Source organism: Callorhinus ursinus, unplaced genomic scaffold, assembly GCF_003265705.2.
Source record: "Callorhinus ursinus isolate GAN/ISIS: 27379988/994484 unplaced genomic scaffold, GSC_fseal_2.0 scaffold8, whole genome shotgun sequence".
NCBI lineage: Eukaryota > Metazoa > Chordata > Mammalia > Carnivora > Otariidae > Callorhinus > Callorhinus ursinus.
Window position 1 is genome coordinate 68,107,707 of NW_027397070.1, and position 20,104 is coordinate 68,127,810.

At 42.7% G+C, this 20,104-nt stretch overlaps 1 protein-coding gene across 2 annotated transcripts in view; it reads right to left on the reverse strand.

Annotated features, from left to right (window-relative positions):
- Positions 1–20,104, reverse strand: part of SETD3 (SET domain containing 3, actin N3(tau)-histidine methyltransferase) — a 63,956-nt gene that overhangs the window by 17,198 nt on the left and 26,654 nt on the right. Inside the window, exon 8 of one of the 2 annotated variants that reach the window (XM_025869379.2) lies at positions 63–121. The exons of the other annotated variant lie outside the window; for it this stretch is intronic. Coding sequence (XP_025725164.1) covers positions 63–121 — 59 coding nt within the window. The remainder of the gene's footprint in view (positions 1–62; positions 122–20,104) is intronic. 2 annotated transcript variants of the gene reach the window in all.

The window sequence follows — 20,104 nt, forward strand, 5'->3', positions numbered from 1 at the left end:
CACACACACACACACACACACACACACACACACACACACACACACACCCTCCCCACACCAACCTGTAGTCCTCATAAGTGAAAGCATCCTTCAAGGGCAGTTTGTTGGCGTGAGGATGGGTCTGGGAATTAGAAGTTTCAGAAAGCAGACGTGAAAAGAGAAGAAGGGAAAACAGAAATCAGTCAGCAGAATTTCATTATTTAGCTGCCTAACAGATCCTAACAAGAGCCAAATGAAGCAGGAGGCGTCCAGCCGCGCTACTGAGGGATCATCATGCTATTATGCTCTCATACATCACTGTCAACTTAATTTGTTGTGCCCAGCAGCCGCCATAAATCTGCTTCTTCATATTTCGATACCAGAACCCATAGACACCACGCAAAAACAAAATTTAAGGTGGACTGACTTTACCAAAGGTGGGCACACCCACGCTCTGAGAATCTGATCCAAACCGAAACCGGGAGCCTCCGAAGTTAGGGGTCTGTCCTGGCCTTCCTCAAATCCTTCTACCCACAAGCTGCACATCCCTCATGAATACATTTCCAATCTCGTCTTATATCCATAAAAGGAGCAATTAAAGGCACTCTAATAAATTGAAGGTTCTTTCATTTATCTCCGACTTAAATCATTTGGATGGAAATCAACTTATGTGCAAATGAATCATATACGTAGTAAATGCGGCTCAAGTACAGAAAATCAAGAGAGTTTTGTGAAATCATAAATTTTACAAACAAGACAAAGATAAAACAGAGAATGGCCTATTTAAATCGGACTACATTTCTCCCCCTCTGGACAAAAGAACATTTGGTAACGATGTCTCAAACGTCACACTTATGAGAACATTTTATCCATTCCCTATTCTCTCAGCACAATGACCCCCTGACCCTGGACCTATCCAGCGCTCAAAAACTTTGTGTCAGTTAAGAAATTAAAAGCTGTAACAGCATAATTTTAATCTTCGGTTTCAATTCCGGTCTGACAGACAGACGGCAGCAAGTGACCAAGTGAGCAAACGGCCATCCCTGAGATGCGGCGAGACCCCGCTGTCCAGTCTCTGCGCCGCTGCTGATGCGTGCAGCTCTGTGCAGCATGCAGTTTGTATCCTGACGCATTAGCATCACAAGTGCACGACCATTTATCATCGCTCCCTGTAATGTACTTGCTGGCACCGCGCGCAGGACAGTAGGGGATGAGGTAAAAGTGGCTCAAACCGTAAATCAATTAGAAAACAAAAGCTTGTGCTCAGTGCGCAATTTTAGGCAAATTATATACTACAAAAGGCTGCCAGTTGGGTGTTAGCTCCCAGGTGCCTGCTCTCTCCTCTAATTCTTCACCCAGTGTTAACCCTTAGGAAGAAAAGTCAAAATATAATATGTGTGTAAGTCTGAAATGTTGCAGGAACATAAATGAAATTAAAGAGGGTATGTCTCAAGTCAATATATAAAATGACATATCGCCCAGAGGAATTTTCCAGCTGCTGGTGGCAGATTGGGATTTTCTGTTAAAAAAAAAAAAAAAAAAAAATCCGATGCTTTGGTCAACCCCAGCGATGATGCGAGAATCCCAGAGCTTGAAGCTTCTTTCCCTCTTCTTTGTAATGAATGAAATGTAAGGCCATGTTCTAACAGCCTAAAGATGCTTTCCATTTACCATTATAAAACTTAACCATAACAGTGTTCAGGTTTTTCCTTATAAAAGTACAAATTCAGCAGATAAGAACTGTCCCTCCACAAACCCAGAACCACTGTGCCGGTAAGAAGCACCACAGCAAGGACCTCACCTGCCGAAACCCCTTCACTTACAATACAGTGACACTTCACATCTGCACCACGGCGGACGGGGGCAGGATGATGCACATGCCATCGCATTTCAAACTCTAGGACATGGGAAGCATTGTTGTTTTTGCTACTTTAAAATACTTTAATTCATTTAAACTGTGGAATGCACTATGGTATTTTGAGAGTTGGTAAATTCCAACACTCAATCCCATAGGTATTAAGAATTTGACCCACCCTCCCAAAAAGTCTGACTTACTGAATAAAAGAAAGGATGACAATTTTCAAAACTGGAATGCTGAATGTCAAAACGACTTGAGCAACGATCTTCCACCACTGCCCCCTGAAACAGCTGTGGACTCTGCAACCGTACTCAAACAAGGTGACCTCCTCAAGGGCCAAAAAGATGGAAAATTAACTCTCCAAAATGTTTCCCTTCCTCCTATTTATATACCTTTCTTACCGAAAAGAGAAGTTCATGCTCATAGTCCTGATGAAGTCGTAAAGACAACTCAGGGGGAAAAAATTAGCAAATGCTTTCTTCAGATTAATTTTGATGATTATTTGGCTGTAGGGTTATGTAATATTTGCAGAATCCGTTAGAAATAATTGTTCTTATATGCTTAAAAATTAGGGTGTGCTTCCTGTATGTAATTCTGGTATAAAAAGCTATTCTGCCACAGAACACATGTACTTAACAGTTATGCTGAGGCACAATTTAATTTGACACTATGGAGAACGGCAAGTAACTTCATTTCAACAGGGCTCTCACCACTGTGGCACTATCGCCACCTACTGGCCTCAGGGTAGAACAGGCAGAGCCGCAGAGTTCCTGAATTCCTGAATTCGTTCCCAGGGTTAAGGCCTAACAAAGCAACTTACCGTAAACCCAAACTAGGGTTTATCTAGAATAGCTACTGTTTCAGCTTTACTCAAGCAAAATTTGGTTTCCAAAAAAAAAAAAAAAAAAAAAAACCACCTACCCTACCTCTTAAAAGTATCGTACAATAGTTTTACAAGGATCTTGAACCACTGAAATATTGAAAATGATTTGCGTGTGAAAAACATTTAACTTTGAAAAGAAGTATTTTCACATATCCTGAAAATATGAACAAGAATAAGAAACATACCGGTTTCAAACACTCTTGAAGCTCTGGACCCAATGATTTTTTTTTTTTAAACACCAAGTCTTTTTCCCGCTGAAGACCAGTTAAGGTTTAAAAACACAACTTGCAAAAATTTTAATATTAACCCAAAGTTATTTGAACGTTCCTAAAATGTTCTTGGATGAAGTCTTTAAGGTCATCCATTAAAGGCAGGATAACTAAACATTCCTCACCTTATAAAGCAAAATCTGATCAAGGCTTTGTTTATCATGACATATCTTCTCCAAGAGAAGACATTCCTAAGTTGTACTTTAAAAATAAAAAAGTAGGGGAGCCTCGGTGACTCAGTCGGTTAAGCATCTGCCTTCGGCTCAGGTCATGATCCCAGGGTCCTGGGATCGAGCCCCACGTTAGGCCCTCTGCTCAGCGGGAAGCCTGCTTCTCCCTCTCCCACTCCCCCTGCTTGTGTTCCCTCTCTCACTGTGTGTGTCTGTCAAATAAATAAATAAAATCTTTAAAAAAAATAAAAAGTAAATTAAAACAGAAAGCTTAACTCTTTGCGGCCAATTGGCTTTCACTGTGACTCGTTTCCGAGACGTAGATATACCTGGGATGGGTGAGGAGGGCCATCGGGCAGTGTCAGGGGCAAGTCTGGGATCTGCCAAAGCATTAACTCCCTCCCCACCCCCACAAAGACAGGGTTAGACACTAGCCACAGATTTTTCTGCAGATTTTTAAGTGACTGATATTTTTGCTTTCTTGAGCATTATAGATATTTGAAGTTGGAGAAATAAACAGTTGGGGAAGCTCATAATCAGTCTTGAAGCCCTGAAGAGCTCACTTTTAAAAGAGGGCTGTTTCCTTATGTGAACAGGCAACACCCAGTGAAGTCCTCCTCCATCCCCTTTTCTGCCAAAAGGAGGTATTCCAGATGAGACGCAGTAATATTGTATCCAGTACAAAATAATCACTGTGTTTGGGAAAGATTAATATCTAAAATCGCTTGTTTGGCTTCAATAAAAAGAAGTAATATTGCTAAATATGTAAGTATGACATTTTGAAGAATTTACCATATTGCATGGGTCTGGTAGCTATGCTTAAGGAAATTAAAAACCACTACAGTCAGCATATTTGATCCTTATTAAAGTTCTGTCTTGAACTATCACTCACATAAAACAAAAATAAACCGAGAGGAAATTTAAATAAAACCTATGGATTACAAGAGTTTGAAGATGAAAAAAATGAACAATATTCTGGCTTTAAAAAATTGATTTAGCATGCAGCTTCTCTTTATAGTCCCTTGATAAAAATGAAATCTCCCTAACAAACACTTAATAAAACCTGTCAATATCTCTGGAAAGAAAAATGACACAAATGCATTAAGTATTAAATACCCTTGGAAAAAGTCACATATTCCATGAATTTTTGATGCACTATCTTGACATTAATGTAAAACCTTGGTATTTATAATTGACAGAGATTTAATAAAGTGTAAAAGAAGATGGCTGCAGTGCGGCGTGCCGATTGTTGGGGCTGATCAGAAATGAGAGATACAGACGTGCGCTTAAACTAGACCAACAGTTAATACGTGTTACACGGATCAGCTGCAGCCTTCTTTTAAGCTCATACAACAAACCTTTGTGGAGAACCAAAATAAGCAGACTTCGTTATTATGTGAATTCCTAATTCAGAAACATCTAGTATGGGAAACAGCTTTGCAATAGCTCTGCACACGAACAAAATGCATTTGACTTAAAGTTTGTTTTCTTTTTAACATCCAACAGAAAGCATTTTTAAAATAAACCAAACCAAAGATAAATGCTCCCACATACAGAGAGAGAGGCATTTCCTAAAATAATTCTCAGAAGGAACTGTATTCAACCTGAGGACAGATTCAAAACCCTCTAAGGGAAAAAAAAAAAAAAAAAAAAAGGATTAGAACACGCAAATGGCCTCTAAGACACAAACACCAAGCACTTCAAAATCGGATCTTTACTTTTCTAAAAGACACTCACCTCCACCTACACAGACTTTTATGAGGAAATCAAGTTGAACACATTTAATAATCGCCTTCAAAGAGGCATTTAAACATACTAAAAGGAGAGCGGCTCAGTTCATAAAAATGACTCCTAAATACTGTATTTTAAACAATTTATAGCCTGCTATAATATGTACTTGTTAATTTCAAAAATATATATGGTAGTTCAGTGACTTAATAATGGTACTATAGTATCAGGAAGGGCAAAATACATAATTCAGAAGTTGTACCTGGTTTAAGCTGATAAAAAAAGAGCATGCAATTAAAATTTTCCAACTAAGATTATATTTGGCTTTACTTCTTAAGTGTGTATTAAAAGGGACAGCAGGGTTAACTACCTGTGGGTAGTCATACCTAACTCTAGTGATGGTTCTGTTTCTCTTATTTCTACAAGGATAAAATCAGTCACCAAACCTCAGATCTGAACTATGTGGGTGGATGCAATTATACGTTTGGGAGCTGTGACTCCTCAGGGAAGCAAGAGCTCTTTGGTGCTTTCAATGCCACCTGAGAGAACCCTCCACAAAGCAGCCCCGTGGCATCCTCCCTAAGCCCAGTGTGGATCCAGGTCTCAGCAAATGTTAGGTCCATGCAGACTGAGGAGAAAAGAGAGGCAAAAGACAGCTTCACCCACCCCCTATCCTGACGCCTGGGGAGACCTCTCCTCTTCAACGCAATTCCACGAGGGTGGTCAGAAGGAAAGAAGGGCTTTCCCCTGCAGGAAGTTGAATGAAGGAGACGGCAGAAGAGAAACAAAAAGGAGGAAGGACAGGGCAGGAGAGGACAGCAGGAGGGAACGGGGAAAACGCAAAGAGTGGGGGTTGCGGGGGTGGGGGGCAGAAGGGAGATTTACACGGAACACGGAGGCCTCTCTCCCAGCGAAGGCTGCACAGGCGGCATGCTCCTCATGCTCAACCTGCCCTACGTTTTCTAAGTGGACATAACACAGTTTAACAGAATGAAAAGCTGCAAAACAGCTACCAGATCTAAAATTTAGTTCTGATGACCATAAATCAGAATCAAAGCATGGTTCAGGTATTTGGCTCTTGAGGGAAAAAAATCAATTTTTAAGACTTTTATTTTTAAACACAGATTACATCCAACTCTTCAGGGAATTTTCCATCATAAAGTTCTTTGAATTCACTCAATATGATCAAATAAATACATCAATACACATTAAATTTAAATTATTTGCTTTTCACTTATATATATTTAATTTTTCTACAAAAATGCATATTACCTTGTAATAAAAGTGTTTAAATTAAGAAAATAAGATCAGTGGAGAAGTATCAACGTCATTCAATAAACTTACAAAATTACTCTAAGATGGAAGAATTGTTTTTTTCATTGGAAGGCACTGAAATCTATAACCTGTATTCAGTTTAAATTAAATTGAAATCTGCTGAAACACTGCAAAAGATATGCCTCTTCAAAAACTTTACTAGTCACCAATTGTAAACTCTGAAGATAGACAACCATGAACCAAATACAGTTATGAACAATCAGCATTTTCTGACTGCCAACCATTTATCCACTCACCAAATGTTTATTGACTCAGGGAAGAAAAAGGTGAAAATAGGTTAGGACCAGAAATTCATTCATTCAACAAATGTTGTATTTACTGACCATGTGAAACGGAAGGCACTCTGGCAGATGCCGTGTGACAGGTGGGCAAAAAGACATGTGGGGGGCGGTGGGGAGAGGGTTCTGCCTACCGGCAGTCAGAGGAGTCACTTAACAACAAGCCGGGAGACCCTTCTCCGGGGTCACCCTGGTCAACCACCCTGGGTTCCCTGCTCTGCCTCCTCCCGGCCGACCCCAGTCTGCCGCTCCGTGAGTGTGCGTGTGTATGCACACGTGTGCACATATATGCACATGCGTGAGAGCATTTGACGCCTGCTTCTCTCCCACAGCAGGGAACCTCAGTGAGGCAGGGACCACGCCTGTTTTGATCACCAGAGAATCTCCAATGGCTCGCATGGGCTCTTCATTCAAAGGGCTCTTCCTCCTTCAAGTGCTAAGGAAACACCCTCCTTTGCTGGGTGGCAGAGGAGAGCACTGACCTTGTGGAATTAGATTTCCTGTCTTTGGCTCCAGAGCAGCCCGAACAAGAGGCAAGATACAGGAGGTGATAACTTCCCAAACCACCAGGACTCCACGGGGGATGAGAGGCAGGGCCAGGGGACCAGGCGATCTGGCTGCAGTGCAGTTATCACCAGGGAAATGGGGACCCCACGCTCCTGGTCTGAGAGCTGTTCCCACAGGCTTCAGAGACACAGCTTTCCTTCTCCGTTTCTTCTAGCTGCCATCCCTTAAGATGAGGATATTCTCCCACCATCTAGGGGTCAGAGAATATTCTTTCTCCCTCTCTCTCTCTTTTTCCCCAAATCTACCTTTAAATGCATTTATTTGAGAAAGCTCTAAGAATCCAAGAGGGAGCAAATGGGACCAAGCACGGCAGTCCTTTGTGCCAAAGAGTCACCAGATTTCCCTCCTCCATACTCCACCTCATCCAGCAGCGTGCACCCTTGGAAAAGGCTAGCCTGTCCCTTCCCGGGTCATGCTCATCACCCAGCTCCCTGTGCCTCTATTTCCCTGCCGGAAAAGGGGGTTGGACAAACAACTTCTATCTTTTAAGTTCTAATTAGCTTTGTTTCTTTGTCTTTTGACACTCCCCCACCCAAATATCTCAATCTACTGATTAACCTAAGGACTCTGAACCATAATCAAGAAGACAATTCCACCACATAATCCATGATTACTGATAAGGTAACTTACACTTGCAGCTCCTCAAACTTATCAATAATGAAAGTGCAAATACACAGAATGGTAAAAAGCAGTTATTGTTTCAGAAGGACACATCTGTATCAAGGAAGCAGGCTAGAATTATTTGTCATGAGCTTCATAGTACCTTACTTTTCATTTATTTCAGATTTCAGTGATTCAGGATAAAGACTTTGGACTCCGGTTAAATTCATCAATCCAGCATGATCAGAGTCCCCAGTCATTTGTAAGATGAGAGCATTATGACCACCACTGTGAAACCAATTTCCTTGATAGGGTGACCGACATTCAGAGCATGCATATAAACTCTTGTCCTAGAAAAGGAAGTACCATGCTTGGTACATAGGAAAGCTCTCTGCATCTCCAGGAGAGAGAGACAGAGAGGAGGAGGGAGGGAGGTTGACATCAACGATGGCCATTTGCTAAGCACTCTGTGCAAGGAACTCTTTTGAGAACTTTACATGTATTATATATACTGTGGACCCTTGAACAACATGGTTTGAACTGTGCAGGTCTGCTTATATATGGATTTTTTACAGTCCAGTGCTGTAAACGTATTTTTCTCTTCCTTAGGATTTCCCTAATATTCTCTTTCCTCTAGCTTACTTTATTGTAAGAATATAGTACATAATACATATACAAAATATGTGTTAATCAACTGCTTACATTATCCATAAGGCTTCTGGTCAACCGGTTATTGGTAGTTAAGTTTTTGGGGAGTCAAAAGTTGTAAGTGGATTTTCACTGGGGGTGGAAAGGGTCAGTGTCCCTAACCCCTGCATTGTCCAAGGGTCAACTATAATTTAATCATTGTGATGCCTATGAAATAGGCACTGTTATTAGCCCCGTGCTATTGATGCCATAACTGATGGGCACAGAAGTTACCACTATGTCCAAAGCTGCCCAGTAATAAGTGGTGGGGCTGGGGGAAAGACTTAGGCCACTGTTTTCTGGATGTTACTTTAAGGCAAAGGACAATCAGTCGTCCTACTTCTATAAATATAGCATAAGTTCTGATATGGTAAATACATTTTTTCTTGATGAAATCCTACAAAAATGCTTGGCAAATATTGCTTTCATTTAAAATTCAGCATATCGGGACGCCTGAGTGGCTCAGTTAAGTGTCTGCCTTTGGCTCAGGTTGTGATCCCAGGGTCCTGTCAGTGGGGAGTCTGCTTCTCCCGCTCCCTCTGCCCCTTCCCCAATTTGTGCTCTCTCTCACGTGTGTGCCCTCTTTCTCTCTCAATAAATAAAATCAATTTTTTTAATTTTTAAATTTTTTTTCAAAATTAAAAAAAAAATAAAGTAAAATTCAGCATATTGGGCCACCTGGCTGGCTTAGTCAGAAGCGCATGTGACTCTTGATCTCAAGGTTGTGAGTTCAAGCCCCACACTGAGTACAGAGATTAGTTAAATAAATAAATAAACTTAAAATTCACCATAAACCCACCCCTGCCATCCCCAGCAGGCCAATACCTGAAGCCTGCTCCGAGAATCTAGCTCCATGCACTAGAAGGCCCACAACAGTCACAGCCAGGACCCTGCAGCCAGCCATGCCAGAGGCCTGCCCAACACCCAACACTGGATTGCACCAACTGCAATCCAGCCACAACAGAAGGGTGCAGGCAGCCCGCACAGCGCTCACCCTGGGGCACCTGGCTTGGGTGACCAAGGCGGTTCGTTCTAGAGGGTCCCACAGGACACCTTCTGCATAAAGCAACTCCTTCAAGGCTGGGAGACATAACTGATCTACCTGATACACAGAAATAAACAGAGTCAGGCAAAAATGAGGGGACAGAGGAATATGTTCCAAATGAAATAAGACAAAACCTTAGAAAAAGAATAAATGAAAGAGTTAAGCAATCTACCAGATAAAGAGTTCAGAGCAATGATCATGAAGGTGTTCACTGAACTCAAGAGAAGAATGGATGAACACAGTGAGAACTTCAACAAAGAGATAAAAATAGAAAAAAGACTCAGCTGAAGAATATAGTAACTAAGACGGAAAATACACTACAGGGAATCAACAGCAGATCAGAGGATGCAGAACAGAGCAGCAATCTGGAAGACAGGGTAGTGGGAATCACCCAACTGAAACAGCAAAAAAAAAAAAAAAAGAAAAAGAAATTTAAAAATGAGGATAGTTTAAGGGACCTCTGAGACAACATAAGTTGCACTAACATTCACACTATAGGGCTCGCTGAGGGAGAAGAAAGAGGGAAAGAGATGGAAGACCTATTTGAAGAAATAATGGCTGAAAACGTCTCTAACCTGCTGAGGAAACAGACATCAGATCCAGGAGGCAGAGAGAGTGCCAAATAAGACGAACCAAAGAGACCCACACCAAGACACATTATAATTAAAGTTTCAACAGTTAGAGAGAGAATCTTAAAAGCAGCAGGAGATAAACAACTAGTTTTGTACAAGGGAGTCCCCACCTAAGACTATGAAATGAGTTTTCAGCAGAAACTTTACAGACCAGAAGGGAGTAGCACAATATACTCAAGGTCCTGAAGGGCCAAAACTTACAATCGAGAATACTCAACCCAGCAAGGTTGGGTATCTCTAAGGAGTTTTCCAGACAAGCAAAAGCTAAAGGAGTTCATTATTACCAAACCAGCTTTGTAGGAAAGGTTAAAGGGATTTCTTTAAACAGAAAAGAAAAGGCCATAACTAGAAATAAAAAAAAATCATAAAAGAAAAAACTCACTGGTAAAGGTAAATGTAGAGCCCACAGCTGGTATGAAGGTTAAAAGACAAAGTAGTAAAATCATCTAGACCTACAATAATTTCTCAAAGGATACACAAAATAACAAGATGTGCACAATATGAGGTCAAAACATAAAACTTCACCAAAAACCTATTAGTAGTAATAAATGAACTCAGTATAGTTATGGGATACAAATAACACACATAAATTAATTGTACATAAATCTGTTGCGGTGCCAAATTCTAATAACAGATTATCAGAAAGAGAAATTAAGGAAATGATCCCATTTACAACTGCACCAGAAAGAATAAAATACCTAGGAATAAATTTAAACTAAGGAGGTGAAAGACCCACACTCTGAAAACTATAAACACTGATGAAAAAAATTAAAGATGATACAAATAAATGGAAAGATACACCATGCTCATGGATTGGAACAATTAATATTGTTAAAATGTCCATACTACCCAAAGCAATCTATAAATTTGATGCAATCCCTATCAAATACCAACAGTTTTTTCACAGAACTAGAACAAACAATTCTAAAATTTGTAGGGAACCACAGAAGACCCCAAAAAGCCAAAGCAATCTTAAGAAACAAGAACAAAGCTGGAGGCATCACCATCCCAGGTTTTGAACTATACTACAAAGCTATAGTAATCGAAACCATATGGTACTGGCACAAAAACAGATACACAGACCAACAGAACAGAATATAGAGTCCAGAAATAAACCCACAACTCTACGGTCAATCTTTAAGAGAGACAGGAATACACAAGAGGGAGACAGACAGTCTCTTCAATAAATGGTGTTGGGAAAACTGGACGACTACATGCAAAAGAATGAAACTGGACCACTTTCCTACACCACATACAAAAATAAACTCAAATGGATTAAAGACGTAAATATAAGAGCAGAAACCATAAAACTGCTAGAAAAAAAAAACAAAGGCAGTAAGCTCTTGGACAAGTGGTCTGAGCAATATTTTTTGGATATGTCTTCTCAAGCAAGGGCAACAAAAGCAAAAATAAACAAAATGGGACTCTATCAAACTAAAAAGTTTTTGTACAGTGAAGGAAACCATCAACAAAATAAAAAGGCAACTTTCTGAATGGGAGAAGATACTTGCAAATCACATAATCAATAAGGAGTTAATATCTAAAATATATAAAGAACTCACACAACTCAGTATCAAAAAAAAGCTAAACAATCCAATTAAAAAATGGGCAGAGAACCTGAATACACATTTTTTGAAATCATACAGATAGCCAACAGACACATGAAAAGATGCTCAACGTCACTCATCACCAGAAAAATACAAATCAAAACCACAAAGATATACCTCACACCTGTCAGAATGGCCAAAACCAACAACACAGGAAACAACAGGTGTTGGCAGAGATGTGGAGAAAGGGAAACTCTCATGCACTGTTGATGGGAATGCAAACTGGTGCAGCTACTCTGGAAAACAGTACGGAGCTGCCTCAAAAAATTAAAAATAAAACTATCATATGATCTAATAATTCCACTTCTTAGTATTTACCTGAAAAAATGAAAACACTAATTCAGAAAGATATATGTAACCCTATGTTCACTGCAGCACTATTTACAATAAATAGCCAAGATACAGAAGCAACTTAAGTGTCCATCGATAGATGAGAGGATAAGGAAGATGTGGTGTGTATGTGTGTGTACAATATACATTATAACATATTAATTATAACATGATACGATTACATGTTATATATTATACCCTTCAGCATAATATATAATAACATAATATTTTAATTATTATAGATCTATAGAATGGAATATTATGCAGCCATAAAAAAGAATGAAATCTTGCCATCTGCAACAGCATGGATGGACCTAGGCAATACTATGTTAAGTGAAACGAGTCAGAGAAAGACACATGTGGTCTCTAGATACGTGGAATCCAAAAACAGAACAAAACAGAAACAGACTCATATACACAGAAAACAATGTGGTGATTGCCAGAGGGGAGAGGGGTGGGGATGGGTGAAATAAGGGAAGGGAATTAAAAGGTATAAACTTCCAGTTATAAAATAAATAAGACCTGGGGATGCAATATACAGCTTAGGGAATACAGGTAATAATACTGTAATAACTTTGTATGGTAATGGATGGAAGCTAGATTTATCATGGCGACCATTTTGTAATGAATATAAATGCTGAATCACTATGTTGTACACCTGAAACTAATGTAATATTGTATGTCAGCTACACGTCAATAAAATAAAATGCAGCACAGAGATATTTTGAAGAACATTATAAAGCTTAGAGGCAAGCGATATCAGCGAGACTGAGACTGTGAATCTATTATTTCCCAACCACCAGAAAGGATACTGTGTTTACTGAAAAGTAACCTCCACTGTCATAAAATCTCAGACCTAGACGGTAACTCAGAGATCATCTGGCCCAATTCCCTTCATGTTGGTCATGAAGAATGCTGGCCCCAGAAACCACACGTGTATCAAATACATTTAGATATATATGCTCCCCTTCCCTTCATTATATTTCAAAACATTAGGGTATTATTTGGAATTTCTTTCCAGTATTTTCTTCACTAGAATTATGCCACATTAGTGTTCCAACAACTTCCAATATTCCATTATCTGGAATTCCTACCATTTCTGTGATAACTCTGAACAGCCTCTAAAACACCCCACAGGTTTATCAATCATTAAAACTGTACTATCTCCAAGTTCCTTTTTTTTTTTTTTTTTTTAATTGACAGAGGGAGAGAGTAAAAGCAGGGGGAGTGGCAGGCAGAGGGAGAGGGCCTGCTTAGCAGGGAGTCCGATGTGGGGCTTGATCCCAGGACCCTGGGATCATGACCTGAGCCAAAGGCAGATGCTTAACCGTCTGAGCCACCCAGGCGCCCCCTATCTCCAAGTTCTTAATCGAAATGAACTTTTTGGCTACTTTCACCTCTCCTAGTTATCATGTTGTTAGGGAAATGAACCTTGGCCCCTTAAATGTTCTGCCTTTAAGCCTAAAGGAAATTGAAGGAGTCTGTAAGTAGCTAGTAGAGTGCAGCATGGAAGCTGAGAACCTGTAGGTATCAGACTTGGGGTTCTGATAAAGATGGGCCAAATTCTGATGGAATCAATCGATCCTAATGACATAAGAGGATCCCCACAATTCGGAGAGCCTGTGAAACATCCACATTCCCAGGCATACCATCGGAGTCCACACATCACACATCTGTCACCAGCGGCCACAAGTTTACTTTGGTCAATCCCAACACAACAAAATCTAGGGCAAGGGTACCTGCTGGTCACAGGAGGTGGGTGGGGGTGCATGTCCGAGAACCCAGCTCCAGGGTGAAGTGTGCGTCCCCATGGCCCCTGCAGCCAGCAGCCACTTCTATCCACAATCTGTGGACATGTCAATGGTGAATGCACTATCCCAATACTATTTCCCTGGGTCACTGGTGGGACAGCAGGTTACAAAAGTTCCAACCAAGGGAAGAGAGGTGAAGAGGCCACTGTACCCCCGTTGTCAAAGAAAGCTGCTGATGAAAAGTCTAGCTCAGAAAAGTCTTAATAACTTCTGTATCTCCTGAAAAGAGGGCTTTCAAAAGTATTACCCTGAGATATGATAAATATTTTAACCTTACTGGTAAAAATATCCCCATTAAAACTGCAATGAACTGAATTATAAGGTTATATTTATTAGAGTCAAAACAAAACATTCTCACACTCCGTCAAGACACTGACTTGACTAACCAAACGTAATTTCAAATGTCCGTGACTTTGGATAGAGTAGTGGAGAAGCAAAAAGGTCTTATATTCTTTAGTTGATAAAATTTCCTCTCTCATTTCATGAAGAGTCCAGAATAGGTATCAAAACTCTTTAAAAACAGTTGTACCAAAAAAAAAAAAAAAAAAAAAGCAGGCACCAAGACGTCGTCAGCAGTTACCGGCTATTTCCCCATCAGTATTAACACTTCCCAGGGGGAAGAAAAGAGATGTCCTAAAGAAAAATTCTTCTGTGAAGTAATATAGAGTTAGATTTACCCTGAAACTGTGCAGGGCATGAACTGACGAAGGGCCAGGCCAGGCAGTACAGGGACCACCCCAAGCTTCACCGGCTCCCATCTCGGGATGACAAGCCTAGTGAGGGCCAAGCAGAGCCAAGCAGTACCAGGTAGAAAAGGTCCATATGACTGCTTCCTTCTCCAAAAAATTACGATTTGCCTTATATTTTCTTAATTAAATGCTCTACTGATCAACAGTTATGTAATGGATTTCACTCATGTTTTTTTCAGAGGAAACACAATCTCACATTTTAAGAAGAATGCTATTTTGTTGGAGCAGCTTCTAGACACAAATTTCCAATGGAACAGTTTAATCAGTGCCTCTCTTCTAAGCACTACCTATTAAACAGATAGGAAATTGTTCACTTGGAACAGAGAGCGAGAAATCCAATATACTGACTTAAGTCATCTTTTGATCCAAGATGATTTTTGATTATAGTCACAAGTGAGAAGAGATTTTAGAACTGGGTTTTGAAAAGTGGATCTGACTCCTGACCCAGAGTCCTGCAACTTGGGAGGATGCAAGGCGACTGGGCAGCAAGAACAGACACGGGAATGGGTGATTGGCAGTCCCAAGATCCACCAGAGGGCACAGCAAGGCAGTGGGGAGGACCTGGGCTGCAGGGGCCTGAAGAAGCCTCGAGTGTGGAATATTCGTGATAAATGGGGTTAAAGGCAGAAGGTGAACAGGATATTATGTCAAAGGACAGGGAAATTCTGGAAACCAAGTGGACAAAGCTAGGACAGCAGTATTAAAGAGCTCCTGGGACAGGCCCCGGGCTCGCCTTGGCAACTGGGGGGTGTTCTTTCTCAGAGGATGAAGGGAGGTGAAGACACAGCTCCAACATGGAGACAAGAGTTAGCAGGAGAGGTCTCAGTTTTCTCTGAGAAGCAGGACGGAAGGAGCTGCAGGGAGTCTGAAACAATCCCCAGGGGAATGAGACCCAGGTCGTCGGGCCGTGACACCGCATCTCTCTGCTGGGCTGAGAAGGTCTGACTCAGCTCACGACCCTCGGCCCTAACCCTTGGAGCGGGGAGCTGAGAAGGTGGGCGGTGAGGACGAGCTCATTATTCATGGAAGTCAGGATGGGAGAAACTGGGGAGTGCTGCAGGGTGCCCACCGTGGAGGCCGGAGGTAAGTCACCCACCAGGAGGTGTGACAGGCTACGTCCACGGCAAGGCCAGGTTTCCTCCAAGTACGCTCCACGTCTTTGAAATCAAACCGCAGCAGACCAAAAGCAACCAGGCCGGACGTGACTTCCGTGTGGACGGTGAACTGCTGCGTCACCACACGGAGTAATGCTCTACCCGCTGGGTCGGCCTGACAGGTGGCAAGCAGACGGCCACTCCGAGGTGCACGGTGGCCGGCAGGGCCCGTGCCAGGGGCACGCACGGCCCCGGGAGACATGTGGCCTGGCTCACAGCGCCGCGTGCACAGCCCCAGCCCAGGGTCCCTAGGCCTCCGCTCGAAGCCAGGGCCAGGGGATGACCAGGGGCAAGCGCCAAGGCTTCTGTGTAAGCAGTAAGTGTCAGTGGTTCTTCGTTCTTCATTCCCGCCATGCTGGCTTCATCCATGCGGAGCCCTCGGACCCCCACGCGGCGGTGGCAGACTCCCTGCCACAGGCCTGCCGCCGGCCCGGGTCCATAAGCAAAAATCAGCAGCTGCCTCTGCCCTGAGAGACAGGAGGCAAGTGGGGCTCAGCTTTAGTCTCAAACAACGCAGGCTGGGGACGGTGTGGAAGAGAGCCTCTTCCCAAACACTTAATGAATCTACTGAAAAAAGAAAAAAATCTGTTTTCCCATCTGCACTTCCAGACACATATAATAAAGTGACATTTTCCAACATAGGTTTTTCTAGATCATTAGCTTTGTCAGTTAAGACTCTGCGCTTGGCAAAATGACCACTGTTTTTTTCGATTCATCCTCTAATTTCTAAAAAAAAGTTGCAAAATCTGGAAGTAATAACCTTATTTATCCTTGATAAAACCTGATGTGGAAAATAACCACAGTTGCCCCTTGAACAACACAGGATTAGGGCACCAACCCTCCCACACTGTCAAAAATTCGCATATAACTTTTGACTCCCCCAAACTTCACTACTCATAGCCCACTGCGGACCAGGAGCCTTACCGACATAGTCAATGAGCACGCATTTCGTATGCTGTATGTATTATACGCTCTATTCTCACAATAGGGGAAGCTAGGGAAAAGAACAGGTTATTAAGAAAATCCTAAGAGAGAGAATATACATTTGCAATACTGGGCTGTATTTACTGAAAAAAATCCAGATACAAGTGGACCCCCGCAGTTCAAACATGTTGTTCAAGGGTCAACTGTATTTTCACAACTAATATTTGATATTACTTTCCCAGTTAGGATAATTTACCCCTTCCACTGATTCACCAACCCTAGGCCAGCTTCAGGTCCTTCCTCTTTCAAACCTTCATATGACCTCCTGACCTCCGAAATTCTAACCCACACACTCTGCAAAACACCACCTAGCACCTGATTCCGCACCTTATTAAACTGCTCTTGTGTTGCTCCGTGCATTGCTTTGTGGCACTCACTCAACAAATATTTATGGAGTGCCAACTCGTGGGTGAGATGCTGTGCCAGGAATGGGACACAGTGAGCAAGACAGCTCTGGTTTCTGCCCCCACGTGGCTTCTTGCCCGGTGGACAGGGGGTACCAGACAGGCAGGTAGAGGTGGTCTAATCGGCAGGGGTTAGGAGGCCAGAGGGGGGCGGCAGGGGGAGATCTGGGCTCTCCCACTGAACTTGTCAAACACAGGGAGCTGATAAATATGGCCTGACATGCTCCAGCGTGCGGCACCCGTGTCTCCCCATGCAGCAGGTGGGGTGTCGTCAGCAGGAGGCGGTGATACACTGACTGGTTCTGAGTGGCTGCTTCTGAAGTGTGGTCGATCCCAGGAGCTTGGTGGACAGACAGCAGTGTCCTGGGCACTCACCTATCTCCCTCCTGTTGTTATTATAATCACTACTACTACTGCTACTACGAGGCTAACTACTCCAAGTGTGGTCATTTTGCAAATTAACCTTCTACTTTTGAAAAAGAAAGCTAAGTACTTCAACTTACGCCCCAGTAACCCAATGGGCACATGATGCTGACAAGGAAAACGTCCTCTGGAGAGACAGACAACAACTTCCCCATTTGATTTGAAAATGCTCACTGACTTTTAGAGGAAATAAGACACCGATTATAAGAATAGCCATATTAATCACATCTTTTAGCTTCCTCACTGTGCTTAAAATTTATGTCCACAAAAAAAAAGGACATAATGTAATAAATGTAGTATTGACCGTGATGCTCTGTGTCCTACAGGATAAAATATATCTGCAAAAAGTAGGAAGAGGAGCAAGTGTTAAGAAACTTTGAAAAAAAGGGGGGGTTTGATCACTCTCAGGGAAGCTGTCAAAGTTAAATAGCTATTATTTCATACAAAATAATAATAAAGGAGTAAATTAATAAAAGTGGTACATTTTCACCCCCGACCTGCTAAAGCATCTTTTCTGCATCTTCCATGCATTCTAGCAAAGCTTCGTCCATCGATTCATCAAACACCACTGTCTGCTAAATGTAAGGCACTGTGGGGGGGAACAATGAGTAAGATGGGCTTCACAAGAAGTTGAGAGTGTCGTCGCAGACAATCCAGATGGGTAAAATATAACGTGTCACACCAGAATAAACGACATGTGTTGGAATTACAGAGAAGAGGCTGCAGACATTGTTGGAAAGAGAGAGATCTGGCCATGACTTGTGGAGGAGAGGCATGTGCATTGGGTCTCTGAACAAGCAGGAAGCAGAGAATGGGGGGGGGGGGTGGAAGTTCGAAAATCTGATCAAGACTGTGTGTCTGATAAGGCAAGGAACTCGAGGCAGCCTCCAGCCAACTGCCAGCAAGGAACTGAGGCCCTGGGGATGGAAACTTGCCACGAGTCCTATGAGTGGGTTTGGAAGCAGATCTTTCGAAGCTGAGCCTTCAGACAGGACCATGGCCTGTGAGAGACCCTGAAACAGCGGGCCCAGCCAGGCCATGACTGGATTCCCGCTCAGAAGCTGAGCTAATAAATATGGGTTGTTGTAAGCCTCAAACAAACCAAAAGACAAACACACGTGGGCCAGGCCTAACTTCTGCAACACAGTTCACAGAAGCATATACATAGGGTATCAGTCAGGACAGGCTGGGATTTGCTGTCGTAACAAATGTCTTTCAAATCCCAGTGGCTTGAAACAACCAAGTTTTATTTCTCACTCGCTGCAGGCCCACCATGGTTCGGCTGTGCCTCCTCTCCGTGGCGTCTTCACTCTGGGACCCAGGCACTCAGCACATGCTAGTGACCCTCTGCCTCTTGGGAAGAAGGAAATGAACATATTCTGCAGGAAAGCCAGAAGGCGATGCAGGGCGGGGAGGAAGCAAGAGAACAAAGACACGGGGGCGGAATAAAGCACCGCGGGCCCGGGGGCAGAGGCAGGCTGCACAAGGACAGCAGAGGGAGCACAAAGCGGGTGAGCGCAGGTACGGGGAGGCTGAGAGGGGCGGACAGGAGCCAAGGAATCTAAGGAACAAGACACCTCAATTCTCTTCAAATCAGAGGCAGGAGACTTTGCTTCAAATGAAGGACATCTGGTCTGTTCCATGATCACCATTAACGTGCTGATACAGTTTCTTGTCCCTCTGGCACCCACCTACACTCAGCACTCAGTTACCGGAAAACTAAGACTGCTTCAATCCCAAAGGCACAGCCCTCGGAGACACTCGCGGTCTTGGACTCCTATGCCGACAGCTCCGGATAAAGACACGGAGGACCTAGTGAGAGACTGTTGCTTCAGCAGCCTCAAATCCACAGAGAGGCCCTCCGGGTCTCTTCAATTTCCAAAGTTCTCATGAAAACCAGCCAATCTGAAGGCCTCCATAAGGCCTGCCTTCTACACCTACAAATTTATTTCGGTCTCTTTAGTTCCATACACCTGTTTTTTCCTTTGAAATAGATGAAAATAGTGAAGCATAAAGGAAGTTGTAAGCTACTCCAGACAGGCTGCAACAGCAAGTGCTCTGCTACCCCGAAGTCTGACAGCCCAGGACACTATTCTCTGGGTGTGCTGCAGCTGGGCCTGCAGTCTAGACCTACGGACCCCAAGAGTGGGGTCCTGGAAGCACTGTTTGTGACAAGTGTCCCCAGTGATGCACGCTCGCTTGAGCTGAAGCCAGGACCTGGGTTCATTGCTAGCTGCCACCGAGGAAGAGAACAGAAAAGATCTTTGCTATCTGATGAAACCTCTCCCTGCTCTTCACGTGTACGTATGCACATACATATGAAGGACGGCAAAATGCAGTCTGGGAGAAGCTGCATTTCCCACGAGGGTTTCTGGCCCCTTCCTCATCCAGATCTGCCCACCTGAGGTTCGGGGTCACTGAAACCCTGCCAACTAGAATAAGACTTATATTTTCCTCAAGCGATTATGCTAATATTTTCTAACATTTTCTGTTATACATATGTATGATTTAGAATTTTAAAAATAATTTCACACTTAAAAAAAGAGTCAAAAAGGTCTCTGACACCATACGGCCAAAAATTCTCACATTACTTTTTCCTCAGGATCGCGAA